The following is a 14,155-nucleotide window of genomic DNA, read 5'->3' as shown; positions in this document are numbered from 1 at the left end:
CATTAGCCTATCTCCATATATAGCCTACCATAACTTTAATCGAAATACATGAGAAACGCCCATAGTTTCACTTCGATCATGGGATTGGAGATAAAGATTCCAAGCATTGCAAATAAAAGTGATATCTCACAGTGCTATTTGATTTTCCAGGATAACTTAAGAGGTCTCCAATAGATAAGTCTCAGTCCTCACCAGATATTACATAACAAGGAAAACATCCTCACCAGATACCACTAACTGATATGAATCTTTAATTGCTAGCGATTAATGATAGCATTTGGAATAACTCGCAGTAGCGAGTTCAGTGACACCTGTGGGAACGGACTTAACATCTTGCATCGAGCCCGAACTCTCTTTCTGTAAATCCGGAGTCCGAATCTGCTGTAATCCCGAGAGAGAGGAATTATAGGACTCTGAAATTTCAATATCAACCGTTCAAATTTTTTCTGCACAGATCTCGAAAAAAAGTAAATTTTCATGCACAGATCTCGAAAAAGACCAACGATTTGAATTGGGATTACATGGTCCTGTAATTCCTCAAGAATTACAGCAGATTTATTTTCGTAAATCCGACCCAAGATCAGGCCTCAATAAATGGAGTCCACATCCTCTGAGGTAACATAATATTTGAGTTTAAATCTGATCGGACGTGAAATGCACGAGTCCATTTAATATTCGCGATAAAACTAATCAGGCAGTTCAGAACTTCAGATCTAAAATTAAAATTTGAGTTGATATGAATATTAATCGTTAGTTACGCCGTTATCAATCACATTATGTAACATCACATCACTTGTGTTGATTATGTATGTAATTTGCTTGTCGCGTGGTGTGGTATGACATGACACGACTGTTTTTTGCTATCTTAATTATGTCATATTATGTCACGTCATGCAAATTGACTCAATCACGTCACATCACGTGACACGTTACGTGATCAATATTGAATATTTTCAAAATTATTTTTAATTATAATTTATTTTATAATAGTTTCTCATTTTTTTAGTATATTTGTTATTATTATTTTTAACTACTCATGAAAATAATTATTAAATACAATTGGTCACATCAAACAAACAATCACGTTACGAGTGGTTATGTCAAAATACAATTAATTACATGACGCAAATAATCACATCCTCACGTAGTCACGTGTAATCACATAAAATTAAAATTTAAGGATTTGCAACAAGCTCAACAGCAATTGTTATTAAAATTGTTGTGATCAAATTAAATAGTCAAGTCACGTTAAGTTTCCTTTTGAGTTAATTCAACCGTCTGATTTTAAACGGATCTAGTCCGTACGAATCTTAAAGCAGATCGGACGGTCAAGTTAAGATTCCCTTTTGAGCTAATGCAGAGGATACGAATTCCGGGTTCTGATCGGACGTTCCACCTCCGCACTCGCGGCGACGCGGCTGTCTCAGTCAGCTTTTTTTCTCGCTTCAGCCTCATAGTCTTCTCTCTCCACTAATCGCTCCATTTCAAGTTTGCTTCCTTTTCTCTTCGCTAGCTAGTAGCTACATTGTTCTCTTCATCGCATCTCGTTCAACCTGTTGCTGGATCTCTCCTCGCTTCTCTTTGCGGTAAGTTCCTCCAACCTTCTCTTTTTTGTTGATAAAGTGAGATCAATGTCGCACTGATTTAGTTCCTTCATCCCTATACTTTCGAATTTCTCTATTTCCTTGAATTGTGGTCGTTTCCAACTGATTTTTTGTTGTTGTCTATTTCGTGTCTTCTTATTTTTGGGAGGAAGTTAGGGTATTAGATAACTGAGGGGGTTCAGCAAATTTCTTGAAAATTTTGTATACCAGCATGATTTTTTTTTTCAGTTAAATATGTGATCCGTCCTATGGTATTCCTCTCGATGAACCAGATTCGGCGTTCACTAAAAGCGTCTGATCTAAATTGATCGAGAGTCATGAATATTTTGAATTAAATTTATTTTTTCTTGGATGTAATTAGTTCAGGACATGAGGCTCAAGCTCAAGCCCATCTCTATCTCTTCCTCTTTTTATTTGTCTCTCTGCTCCTCTCCTCAATCATTTTCTTGCTTATTTTCAGTGCAGTCTCTATCTCAATCTCTGTATTTGTCTACTACACAGCAATCTCAATCTCTAGAGACAGGAAACAACATCTCAGGTGTGTTACTTTCTGCTATCAAGGTACATTCTCAATGTAATCAAAACTACTTCCTGGCGTAAACAGCTATTAAATTATCCTCAATGCTGTGTTGTCCACATAATATATATATATTTGAGTTCTTACTGTTATTACATTTTATTTGTCGGTCTATTGTATAAAGCTGCTTTTTATCTGATTTCTAAGCTTCATGTTCCTCTATAGTATGACACGATTGGGCAGTTTCAATAACCAAAATAGCATTACTGTTCATAAATGTGTTAATGATGTACTTTTTACTCTCTTTTTTTAATGCAGTAATAATAAATGGACGGGTGTGCTGTCACTTGAAAGAAAGAAGAGGTCGACCTTGTTGGTTTAAAGCTTAGAGAGATGGAGCGATGCCATAAAAGGATAAGATGATGTACACGCTGTTTCTCACACCCTTCTGTTCCCTTTCATCTTAATTTCCCTCTCGCAATCCCAGTCACAATTGCAATCCCTGTCCCCATCCCCATTGGATTCTCGTCTTGGCCTCTGCCTTTTATGCTATGATGTACCCCATTTCCAAATTCCAACCCTACCGAATCGCCAACAAGATTCACAGGAGTCCTCAACAACGGCATTACAAAGAGTCGCTTCACCATTTGCACGCCCTGTTGGCTGACTTGGTTCGCAATTCTGACCCTGCTGTTTTTAACCTTTTCAACCATATAACCCAAACTGATGGAATCAGTCCTGATGATTATACCTATGCGCTCATGATCAAGTATTGTGCCCAAATAAATCGTCTCGACCTAGCTTTTTCTTTTCTCGGGCGGCTGCTAAAGGAGGGTCACAGAGCTGAGGCCGTGATATTTACTCCAATAATCAAGGGCCTTTGTTCTGAGAATAGGACTGGTGAGGCTGCAGCCATTTTGCTCAACAAAATGACTAACCTGGTAACTATACCCAATGTGATCCCGTATAACTTTCTTTTGAAGGGGTTTTGTTCTAAGGGCAACACCAGCTTTGCTCTTCAATTGTTTTTTAGAATGGTCAAACATGGTGGTGAGTGTGAACCCTCTGTGATCACTTATAACATGGTTATAGATGAGCTCTGTAAGACGGGTGAACTTGATAAGGCATTTGGTTTGTATAGACAGATGCATCCTGCCGGGGTTATACCTAATATTGTGACATACAACTCATTGATTAATGGATTATGCAAGAAAGGTGAAATTGAGAAGGCAAAGGAGGTGGTGCATTACATGGTTTTAAAAAGGCTTGAGCCGGATGTTGTGACTTACAGCATTCTTATAAATGGATTGTGCAAGAAAGATGAAATTAAAAAGGGAATGGAATTGCTACATGAAATGATTACCAAAGGGCACAAGCCCAATGTTGTGAATTACAATACTCTTATAAATGGATTATGCAAGAAAGGTGAAATTGAGAAGGCAAAGGAGGTGGTGCATAGCATGGTTTTAAAAAGGCATGAGCCGGATGTTGTAACTTACAGCATTCTTATAAATGGATTGTGCAAGAAAGGTGAAATTAAAAAGGGAATGGAATTGCTACATGAAATGATTACCAAAGGGCACAAGCCCAATGTTGTGACATACAATACTCTTATAAATGGATTGTGTAGGAAAGGTGAAATTGACAAGGCAAAAGAGGTGCTGCAAAGCATGGTTTCAAAAGGGCAAGAGCCCAATGTTGTGACTTACAGCACTCTTATAAATGGATTGTGCAAGAAGGGTGAATTTGATAAGGCAATGGAGTTGCAGCATGAAATGATTTCCAAAGGGCACAATCCTAATGTTGTGACTTACAGCACTCTTATAAATGGATTGTGCAAGAAAGGTGAAATTGAGAAGGCAATGGAGTTGCTGCATGAAATGATTTCTAAAGGGCATGAGCCCAATGCTGTGACTTACAATACTCTTATATATGGAATTTGCAAGCAAGGAGAAATTGACAAGGGTAAGGAGTTGGTGCACCACATGGTTTCCAAAGGGTTCAAGCCCGATGTCGTGACTTACAACACTTTCATCGATGTATTTTCCAAGAAAAGTGAAATTGACAAGGCAAAACAGTTGATGCATGACATGATTTCCAAGGGGATCAAACCCGATGTCATGACTTACTACATTTGTATAGATGGATTTTGCAAGAAAGGTGAAATTGACAAGGCAAAGAAGTTGATGCATGACATGATTTCAAAAGGGTTCGAGCCTGATGGCATGATTTATAATATCCTTATGGATGGGCTGTGCAAGAAAGGTGAAATTACGGAGGCAAAGGAGGTGCTGGATGCAATGATTACCAAAGGGCACAAGCCCAATGTTGTGACTTACAACACTCTTATACATGGATTGTGCAAGAAAAATGAAATTGAGAAGGCAATGGATTTGCTGCATGAAATGATTTCTAAAGGGTATGAGCCCGATGTTGTGACTTACAACACTCTTATATATGGATTTTGCAAGAAAGGTGAAATAGGCAAGGGTAAGGAATTGATGCATCACATGGTTTCCAAAGGGTTAGAGCCCGATGTCGTGACTTACAACACTCTCATCGCTGGATTTTGCAAGAAAAGTGAAATGGACAAGGCAAAACAGTTGATGCATCACATGATTTCCAAAGGGGTCAAGCCCGATGTCTTGACTTACCGCATTTTTGCAGATGCAAAAAAGGTGAAATTGACAAGGAAAAGAAGTTGATGCATGACATAATTTCCAAAGGGTTCGAGCCTGATGGCGTGACTTATAATATCCTTATGGATGGGCTGTGCAAGAAAGTTGAAATTACGAAGATAAAGGAGCTAGATGCAATGATTTCCAAAAAGGCACGAGCCTGATGTCGTGACTTATACCACACTTATAAATGGATTGTGCAAGAGAGGTTGAAATTGAGAAGGCAAAGGAGGTGCAGCATATCATGGTTTTTAATGGGCACGAACCCAATGTCATGACTTGCAACACTTTTATAGATGGATTTTGCAAGAAAGGAAGTAACAAAGGCAAATGATTTGTTGCATGAAATGATTTCCAAACGGGTCAAGCCCGATGTCATGACTTGCAACACTTTTATAGATGAATGTTGCAATGTGAAATTACAAAGGCAAAGGAGTTAGTTGCATGAAATGAAAAATAGACTATCATACCAGTTCTTTTAAAAACATTTTCTGAATTAGCAAAAAAAAAGGAAAGATTTTTCTTTAGAGCGGCATTGAGAATCATGATTAAGAGTATGGGTTGCATCCAGATGTCATTTACAAGATTATGTACTCTCAGTTTCTTTTTTATTGAACTCTTTTTTATTTATGATTTGAAACATTTGAGAGTTGCCCTTGTAAAAGTTCTTGCAGTTAGTATTTGTTAATTTACACGCTTCTAATGATTTTATGACTCATAAATGACTATTCCCCACAAGGCCACAAGTCTCTCTTTGTTTTTTTTTTTATTTCTTTTCCTATTTTGCTTCTTGGGGTCATTTTGTGAATTTTAACTGTAAAGGCATATTTGGAATTCCAGCTTCTGTCTGGATTATGTGTTCAGATTTTCAGGCCGTTCCAAGATTTATGTAATTTATCGAACAATCTTGTATTTGTGATTTGAAATGATTAAGAGTTGTTGTAAACTCTGTCAGTATTTCTTTCTTAGTTGTTTACATGCTTCTACTAACATTTGTACCAAAATGGAATATATATCAAGAAGAGGGATTCACATTTTTTTATTTGGTGATACTGAATTACACCTTACAGTTTCAAATTTTTCAAAATTCAAACAGTCGATCCAAACCGTTCAACGTGATGGATTTATTAAAATGCGCTTGCATATCAAATTTTATATTTTTTAAAACTTTTTTTACTAGTTATTCAGCATTTTACAAAATCGTTATTTTTAGATCATTGAATTTTTGTACCCATCTTAATAAATAATAATAAAAAAAACCAGAAAAATATAAAATTTGATATGCAATCACATGTTAATATATCTATTATCTGAAATAATTTAAATTTAAAAAATATAAAATATAATCCGGTGTCTTTAAAAAAGAGTGTAGGTAGATCCTTCTGTATCAAAAACTAAAGAGAGCTATTGCTGTTTGAATTTGAAGTGTTTCCAATTATCTATGCGTACGAACCAGGGCAGGGTCGGGCCTACTTTGGGCAAGGCCGAATCCGGACTATCTCCTGTAAATAAGGGCCAAATTTGGGCTGGGTTTTGCTCTCCATACCATGGGTCCGGGCAGGGCAGGGATCAGGCCCTGCCCGTAAGCACCCCTTGCGCGTTTTTTCATCCTCTGAGATATCTCATATTTTGCGTGACTTATTCAAAATATCAACCGTTGGAACGGTTCTGCACGAATCTCTAAGATAAAATAATACTGGCCCCTGCGGTATCCCCGAATAGACACCGGACACGTCGGTCACGCAAAATATGAGATATCTCAGAGGACACGTACTCATCCTGGATAGAGTCGTAAACTTTCTTCTAACGCGTTGTTTACAAAACTTTCCCCACAAGGAAGCAACATTCTATTCAAATTGCGAATTCACGGCACTGTTTGAGTTTTAATCTCTTCCTAGAGATAAAATTTCCCTACATTTTTTGTTTCAAAAGAAAGGATTCAAAGGGCGGGAGCCGTGGTCCCTGGTAGAGATCAATGGAGAAGGAGAAATATAGGAGAGTGAAGAGGGAGGAATGCTCTCGCACAAAACACGACGCCTTGTTCTCTCCTTGGAAGGTGAGTTTCCCAATTTATCAACCGTCGATTTTGTACTTCAATTGTTTGTATCTGAGCTCCATGAATAGTTTGGTTAGAATTAGTGGGTAAGCATTGACTTACATCAGGCCTAAAATCAAGATTTATGACCTTACGAATTGTAATTCCTCTTTTAATTATTGGTCTTTATTTTTTTTTTAATTTTTTGGTAGATACTTGTTGGACCATCTGATTGGGATGACCATGGTAAGGAGGGGGCCAGCCGGTACAGAATCCACAACCTCCCAGAGAACTTTCCAGGGCTGTATGAGCTAAGCATTGTAAAACCAGGTACCAAAGCTGGTACAAAAACCCGATCTGATGATCTCAAGGACGTCGTGGTGGTTTATTTGGGGCAAGCCGACAATGTCAGAACAAGACTTCAGGATTATGGCCGCACTGGATCCCATTTAGAATGTGGAAAATTGGATTCTCTTGCGAAAAGAGAACATGTACCAGTCAAAAAGGAGCCAGGTCTGTTTAGGGAGGTCTTTGCACGGGGCTTCTCCATTGCCTTCAGATGTGTCCCGGTAAGAATTTCCTCTACAGCATTTGAGTTGGAAAACAAGTTTCTTGGGTCTGGTAAAATTAGGTGCAGTTCATTCAAAATATTTGGGTCTTCGGTCATTAGGTTAGGTCAAGTTACTTTTTAGTTCAGTCAGTTTTGATATCGGGTTGATCTGAGTTTCAGTTTAGTCAGATCACTTTCATCTCATTTCGGTCACACGGATTCAGGTTCAGATCAATTTAGTGTCTCCAATTGTTCAGTCTCAGAGTTAGATTGGTTTCCACTTGGTGCGGTTCTGGATTCAGGTCAATTCAGTTTGGAGTTGACTGAGCATTTTGTCCCAGGTAGCCTTGGTTAGACTTTTATTAAGGTTTTTAGAGTCCAGTTCTGTTTGAATCATGCAGATTGAGTTCTGATTGCTTCCCCTCCCCCTCTTTTAGGTATTCACTGGTTTCAGGCTTAGTCATGTTAGGTTCAATTCACTTTTGAGTTTTGAAAAAGAGAGAAAATGGATCTGGTTGGGTCTGTGTTTGACTGAGTCGAGAGCCTATTTGGGTTTGTTCAGATGTTTTCCAGCTGTAGTCAGAATTAAGTTACTTCTACCACCTACTTTGTAATGGTGATGAAATGACTCATTTGAAGGATGAATTTCCGGTGAAATACAGATAGTACATAAAACTGTAAACTGAAAGTAAAAGATGAGAGAACAATTCTGCTGTACCAGTATTAAATGAGTTTGGTGTTTCATAATTATGCAAGTGGCATTATATAGTATAAACACTTTCACCCAAAACTCCTATAATACTGTACTATATAAATGGAGGTTTACTAGCAAATAATAGGAGGTTAAATGTTGGTCATATAAGAAAATTTGGCCATTTTTCCAAATACCACATGGCATGGATCACTTCTCCAAGAAACCTACATATCAGCATGATTTTTACTGATAAGCTTCATGCTTGCATTTGTAGATGACAAACAAGCTAGAAGCTGAGAAAAGAGAAGCACAGCTCCTAGACAATTTCGACTATGCATGGAATCAAATTCATAATGGTTCCATTCGGCGTGAAGAAAGTTTGTCAAAACTAGAGAAAATATTATCCAGCAGTCAGATGTCTTCATCCATCTTCCAAAAATGTCAAAACTTGAAGAAATCCTTTCATGTAAAAAAGGTTCGAGTGAGAATCAACAAAAGTGTTATATTTGACAAGTATATGGTGCCAGAGGTTCGCAAAGTTGGTAGAAGAATAGTCGAGACAAGAAAGGAGAGATTACTAAACAACAACAGCCTAGGATGTGAAATTGAACAAGCATTGGTAAGTGTTTGCGGTGCAGTTAGCGAAATTGATGGGTCCATTTGTAAGAACCCCCCTGCTGTGGGGAGGAAGCGATGTGAGGTCCACAAAGGAAGAAAGATTAATAAATCTTGTCGTCAAGTACTTCAACTTGAAACTGAAACTTCTCACACAACAACACCAATTGAAACTATTTGTGGAATTGCCCTTGGAGATGGGGGTGTGTGTGCAAACAGGTCCATACAAGGGAGAAAGAGGTGTGAATACCACAAAGGTAGAAGAATAGTCGAGGCAAGAAATGAGAGATTACTAAACAACAACAGCCTAGGATGTGAAATTGAACAAGCATTGGTAAGTGTTTGCGGTGCAATTAGCGAAATTGATGGGTCCATTTGTAAGAACCCCCCTGCTGTGGGGAGGAAGCGATGTGAGGTCCACAAAGGAAGAAAGATTAATAAATCTTGCCATCAAGTACTTCAACTTGAAACTGAAACTTCTCACACGACAACACCAATTGAAACTATTTGTGGAATTGCCCTTAGAGATGGGGGTGTGTGCGCAAACAGGCCCATACAAGGGAGAAAGAGGTGTGAATACCACAAAGGTAGAAGAATAGTCGAGGCAAGAAATGAGAGATTACTAAACAACAACAGCCTAGGATGTGAAATTGAACAAGCATTGGTAAGTGTTTGCGGTGCGATTTGCGAAATTGATGGGTCCATTTGTAAGAACCCCCTTGCTGTGGGGAGGAAGCGATGTGAGGTCCACAAAGGAAGAAAGATTAATAAATCTTGGCCTCAAATACTTCAACTTGAAACTGAAACTTCTCACACGACAACACCAATTGAAACTATTTGTGGAATTGCCCTTGGAGATGGGGGTGTGTGTGCAAACAGGCCCATACAAGGGAGAAAGAGGTGTGAATACCACAAAGGTAGAAGAATAGTCGAGGCAAGAAAGGAGAGATTACTAAACAACAACAGTCTAGGATGTGAAATTGAACAAGCATTGGTAAGTTTTTGCGGTGCAATTTGCGAAATTGATGGGTCCATTTGTAAGAACCCCCCTGCTGTGGGGAGGAAGCGATGTGAGGTCCACAAAGGAAGAAAGATTAATAAACAGATTCTCATCCCTTTCTATTATTAGTACCAAATCATTATTTTAGTGTTCTCTTTTTTATGAAGAGAACGGTTTGACCAACTGTGAGTAGACATTTGTTAGTTTTGGTCGCTAGCTAGCTAATACTGAAAGTTATCGGTGTCTACTACTAAAGGATATAGTTTGTTTCTTTTGTTGTTTTAGTTGTTTGTGTTGTTAGATGTTGATGTAGTTTGAATGATGTTTTGGATGTAGAATGATGGATGTATTTTACATTTAAATTAATAAAAATTATACTTGATAGCCACTGTTAAGGTTTCAAAAATAAAAAAAAAATATATTCAACCCAGCTATTGCTTGATGAATCAGGTGATATTACTCTCGAATTGATTTTTTTAATTATTTTGCTCTGCATGTCATTTGCACATCAAGGATAAGCAGCAAAGAAGCAAATTTCGGGATATAACAGTTATATTTACATTCAATTAAATTCTAACAAAACAGTAATTTTGGGACATTCATATACCAGACAAGCCAAGACATGTTAAATTGTTAACCACCACAAACTAAATTGAGTTATAAAGAAAAAATGGTTACAAGTTTGATAAGAGATGCCCAATGGTGCATTATGCAACTCAGAACCACTAAATTAACATGTTAACAAAATATGCATGCTTCTACTAACATTTGTACCAAAAAGGAATATATATCAAAAACTAAATAGAGCGTACGAACCTGGGCAGGGTCGGGCCTACTTTGGGCAAGGCCGAATCCAGACTCTCTCCTGTAAATATGGGCCAAAATTGGGCCTGGTTTTGCTCTCCATACCATGAGTCCGGGCAGGGCAGAGATCAGGCCCTGCCCGTAAGCAGCCCTGGTCCTGGATAGAGTCGTAAATTTTCTCCTAACGTGTTCAGAGACCTACTTTGATTCGATGGGTGTAGTGACCATCCGATTGCATCATGGTTCGTGCCCTCCGTATTAAAGTCCGTGTACGTCTGTATCAATTTCCGTGCGCACAACTCCTAATGCTAATCGTACGGTGTTATTTACAAGACTTTCTCCCCAACATTTGAACGTTCAGCTGAGGGAGTTCATATCCTCTGAGATATCTCAACTTTTGCGTGACCGACGTGTCCGGTGCCTATTCGGGGGTAGCGCAGGGGTCAGTATTATTTGAGCTTCGAGATTCGTGCGTAACGTACTTGAACGGTTCAAATTTTCCAAGAAGTCACGCAAAATAGGAGGTATCTCAGAGGATGCGAATTCCAGATGAGGAAGCAAAATTCTATTCAAATTGCCAATTTACGGCACTGTTTGAGTTTTAATCTCTCCATTTTTTGTTTCAAAAGAAAGGATTCAATGGGCGGGAGCCGTGGTCCCTGGTAGAGATCAATGGAGAAGAAGAAATATAGGAGAGTGAAGAGGGAGGAATGCTCTCGCACAAAACACGACGCCTTCTTCTCTCCTTGGAAGGTGAGTTTCCCAATTTGTCAACCGTCGATCTCTCATTTACTTGTAACACTACTGATTACTGATTTGTACTTCAATCGTTTGTATCTGAGCTCCATGAATAGATTGGTTAGAATTAGTGGGTAAGCATTGACTAAAATCAATTTGTAAAAAATGCAAAAAAAAAATTCTGTGCAATTTTGGCCTAAAATCAAGATTTATGACCTTACAAATTGGAATTCCTTTTTTAATTATTGGTCTTTTTACTGTCCTTTCTCTTTTTTCTCTTTATTTTCTTTATTTTTTTGGTAGATACTTGTGGGACCATCTGATTGGGATGACCACTGGCTTGGTAAGGAGGGGGCCAGCCGGTACAGAATCCACAACCTCCCAGAGAACTTTCCAGGGCTGTACGAGCTAAGCATTGCAAAACCAGGTACCAAAGCTGGTACAAAAACCCGATCTGATGATCTCAAGGACGTCATGGTGGTTTATTTGGGGCAAGCCGATAATGTCAGAGCAAGACTTCAGCATTACGGCCGCACCGGATCCCATTTAGAATGTGGAAAATTGGATTCTCTTGCGAAGAGAGAACATCTACCAGTCAAAAAGGAGCCAGGTCTGTTTAGGGAGGTCTTTGCACGGGGCTTCTCCATTGCCTTCAGATGTGTCCCGGTAAGAATTTCCTCTACAGCATTTGAGTTGAAAAACAAGTTTGTTGGGTCTGGTAAAATTAGGTGCAGGTCATTTCAAAATTTTTGGGTCTTGGGTCATTGGGTTAGGTCAAGTTACTTTTTAGTTCAGTCAGTTTTGATATTGGGTTGATCTGAGTTTCATTTTAGGTCAGGTCACTTTCATCTCATTTTGGTCACATGGATTTGGGTTCAGATCAATTTAGTGTCTCCAATTGTTCAGTCTCAGAGTTAGATTTGGTTTCCAGTTGGTACGGTTATGGATTCAGGTCAATTCAGTTTGGAGTTGACTGAGCATTTTGTCCCAGGTAGCCTTGGTTAGACATTTATTAAGGTTTTTAGAGTCCAGTTCTGTTTGAATCGTGCAGATTGAGTTCTGATTACTTCCCCTCTTTTAGGTATTCACTGGTTTCAGGTTTGGTCATGTTAGGTTCAATTCAATTTTGAGTTTTGAAAAAGAGAGAAAATGGATCTGGTTGGGTCTGTGTTTGACTGAGTCGAGAGGCTATTTGGGTTTGTTCAGATGTTTTCCAGCTGTAGTCAGAATTAAGTTACTGCTACCAGCTACTTTGTAATGGTGATGAAATGACTCATTTGAAGGATGAATTTCCAGTAAAATACAGAAAGTACATAAAACTGTAAACCGAAAGTAAAAGATGAGAGAACAATTCTACTGTACCAGTATTAAATCAGTTTGGTGTTTCATAATTATGCAAGTGGCATTATAAAGTATAAACACTTTCACACAAAACTCCTACAATACTGTACTATATAAATGGAGGTTTACTAGCAAGTAATAGGAGCTTAAATGTTGGTCATGTAAGAAAATTTGGCCATTTTTCCAAATACCACATTGCATGGATCACTTCTCCAAGAAACCTACATATCAGCATGATTTTTACTGATAAGCTTCATGCTTGCATTTGTAGATGACAAACAAGCTAGAAGCGGAGAAAAGAGAAGCACAGCTCCTAGACTATTTCGACTATGCATGGAATCAAATTCATAATGGTTCCATTCGGCGTGAAGAAATTTTGTCAAAACTAGAGAAAAGATTATCCAACAGTCAGATGTCTTCGTCCATCTTCCAAAATTTTCAAAACTTGAAGAAGATATTCTTTTATGAAAAAAAGGTTGGAGTGAGAATCGACAAAAGTATTTTATTTGACAAGTATATGGTGCCAGAGGTTCGCAAAGTTGGTAAATCTTGTCCTCAAGTACTTCAACTTGAAACTGAAACTTCTCGCATGACAACACCAATTGAAACTATTTGTGGAATTGCCCTTGGAGATGGGGGTGTGTGTGCAAACAGGCCCATACAAGGGAGAAAGAGGTGTGAAGACCACAAAGGTAGAAGAATAGTCGAGACAAGAAAGGAGAGATTACTAAACAACAACAGCCTAGGATCTGAAATTGAACAAGCATTGGTAAGTGTTTGCGGTGCAATTAGCGAAATTGATGGGTCCATTTGTAAGAAACCCCCTGCTGTGGGGAGGAAGCGATGTGAGGTCCACAAAGGAAGAAAGATTAATAAACAGATTCTCATTCCTGTCTATTAGTACCAAATCATTATTTTAGTGTTCTCTTTTTTACGAAGAGAACGTTTGACCAACTGTGAGGAGACATTTGTTAGCTTTTTGCAATTGTAATAAACATAATCCAAGATATTCAACCCAGCTATTGCTTGATGGATCAGGTGATATTACTCTCAAATTGATTTTTTTTTAATAATTTTGCTTTGCATGTCATTTGCACATCAAGGACAAGCAACAAAGAAGCAAATTTCGGGATATGACAGTTATATTTACATCCAATTAAACTCTAACAGAACAGTAATTTCGGGACATTCATATACCAGACAAGCCAAGATATGTTAAATTGTTAACCACCACAAACTTAATTGAGTTATAAAGAAAAAATGGTTCCAAGTTTGATAAGAGATGCCCAATGGTGCATTATGCAACTCAGAACCACTAAATTAACATGTTAACAAAATGAGGAGGGTTCAAATGCCTCCATTATACTTTCATTTTTAAAAACTTTAATAACTCAAAATTTAGATATTAAAATTCAAAATAAAACTGTTGGATATGAATTATATCATTTTATCTATGCACTTGTAAAAAGTTATGACATTTTAACTTTGTTTTGGTTGTTATCTTGAGCTTGTAAAAAAGTATACTAATGTGGATAATTTCTAAACGTTGATTTTCAACTTATTGATTCATATAAATACA

General features: G+C 38.0%; 3 protein-coding genes across 10 annotated transcripts; all 3 read left to right on the top strand.

Annotated features, from left to right (window-relative positions):
• The first annotated feature begins 1,475 nt into the window (after nucleotides 1-1,475).
• LOC144544240 (uncharacterized) lies at nucleotides 1,476-5,774 on the top strand. Of its 6 annotated transcripts, none has more exons than XM_078292680.1 (2): nucleotides 1,476-1,586; nucleotides 2,440-5,761. In XM_078292680.1, the coding sequence occupies exon 2, from the start codon at nucleotides 2,673-2,675 to the stop codon at nucleotides 4,824-4,826; it is 2,154 nt and encodes a 717-aa protein (XP_078148806.1). In that variant the 5' UTR covers nucleotides 1,476-1,586; nucleotides 2,440-2,672; the 3' UTR covers nucleotides 4,827-5,761. The 6 variants fall into 6 exon arrangements, with proteins under 6 accessions (XP_078148806.1, XP_078148809.1, XP_078148804.1 ...); XM_078292683.1 differs by lacking the exon at nucleotides 1,476-1,586 and having other exon boundaries at nucleotides 1,968-4,409; nucleotides 4,925-5,774; XM_078292678.1 differs by lacking the exon at nucleotides 1,476-1,586 and adding an exon at nucleotides 1,968-2,165.
• An 863-nt stretch (nucleotides 5,775-6,637) lies between these two features.
• Nucleotides 6,638-10,081, top strand: LOC144544581 (protein EFFECTOR OF TRANSCRIPTION 2-like). 3 transcript variants are annotated; one of them, XM_078293111.1, is made up of 5 exons: nucleotides 6,638-6,855; nucleotides 7,047-7,403; nucleotides 8,353-8,688; nucleotides 8,866-8,912; nucleotides 9,243-10,081. In XM_078293111.1, the coding sequence occupies exons 1-5, from the start codon at nucleotides 6,775-6,777 to the stop codon at nucleotides 9,820-9,822; spliced, it is 1,401 nt and encodes a 466-aa protein (XP_078149237.1). In that variant the 5' UTR covers nucleotides 6,638-6,774; the 3' UTR covers nucleotides 9,823-10,081. The 3 variants fall into 3 exon arrangements, with proteins under 3 accessions (XP_078149237.1, XP_078149238.1, XP_078149236.1); XM_078293112.1 differs by lacking the exon at nucleotides 8,866-8,912 and having other exon boundaries at nucleotides 8,353-8,616; nucleotides 9,127-10,081; XM_078293110.1 differs by having other exon boundaries at nucleotides 8,353-8,912.
• Nucleotides 10,082-11,059: 978 nt separating this feature from the next.
• LOC144544410 (protein EFFECTOR OF TRANSCRIPTION 2-like) lies at nucleotides 11,060-13,613 on the top strand. The gene is made up of 3 exons (XM_078292920.1): nucleotides 11,060-11,250; nucleotides 11,539-11,901; nucleotides 12,848-13,613. Exons 1-3 carry the CDS (start codon nucleotides 11,170-11,172, stop codon nucleotides 13,475-13,477), a joined length of 1,074 nt encoding a protein of 357 aa, XP_078149046.1. The 5' UTR covers nucleotides 11,060-11,169; the 3' UTR covers nucleotides 13,478-13,613.
• The last annotated feature ends 542 nt before the right edge of the window (nucleotides 13,614-14,155 follow it).

Source organism: Carex rostrata, chromosome 26 (assembly GCF_964058835.1).
Source record: "Carex rostrata chromosome 26, lpCarRost1.2, whole genome shotgun sequence".
In the NCBI taxonomy this organism is placed as follows: domain Eukaryota; kingdom Viridiplantae; phylum Streptophyta; class Magnoliopsida; order Poales; family Cyperaceae; genus Carex; species Carex rostrata.
This window is presented reverse-complemented; position numbering and strand designations above follow the sequence as displayed.

What these genes read in the sequence shown, in the direction of transcription:
- LOC144544240 (XM_078292680.1), top strand. Translation starts at nt 2,673, where the DNA reads ATGATGTACCCCATTTCCAAATTCCAACCCTACCGAATCGCCAACAAG.
- LOC144544581 (XM_078293110.1), top strand. Translation starts at nt 6,775, where the DNA reads ATGGAGAAGGAGAAATATAGGAGAGTGAAGAGGGAGGAATGCTCTCGC. An exon ending in TTGCCTTCAGATGTGTCCCG is followed by an intron (nt 7,404 to 8,352) that starts GTAAGAATTTCC and finishes TTGCATTTGTAG; the next exon opens with ATGACAAACAAGCTAGAAGC. An exon ending in GGGGGTGTGTGTGCAAACAG is followed by an intron (nt 8,913 to 9,242) that starts GTCCATACAAGG and finishes GTGCGCAAACAG; the next exon opens with GCCCATACAAGGGAGAAAGA.
- LOC144544410 (XM_078292920.1), top strand. Translation starts at nt 11,170, where the DNA reads ATGGAGAAGAAGAAATATAGGAGAGTGAAGAGGGAGGAATGCTCTCGC. An exon ending in CCTTCTTCTCTCCTTGGAAG is followed by an intron (nt 11,251 to 11,538) that starts GTGAGTTTCCCA and finishes TTTTTTTGGTAG; the next exon opens with ATACTTGTGGGACCATCTGA. An exon ending in TTGCCTTCAGATGTGTCCCG is followed by an intron (nt 11,902 to 12,847) that starts GTAAGAATTTCC and finishes TTGCATTTGTAG; the next exon opens with ATGACAAACAAGCTAGAAGC.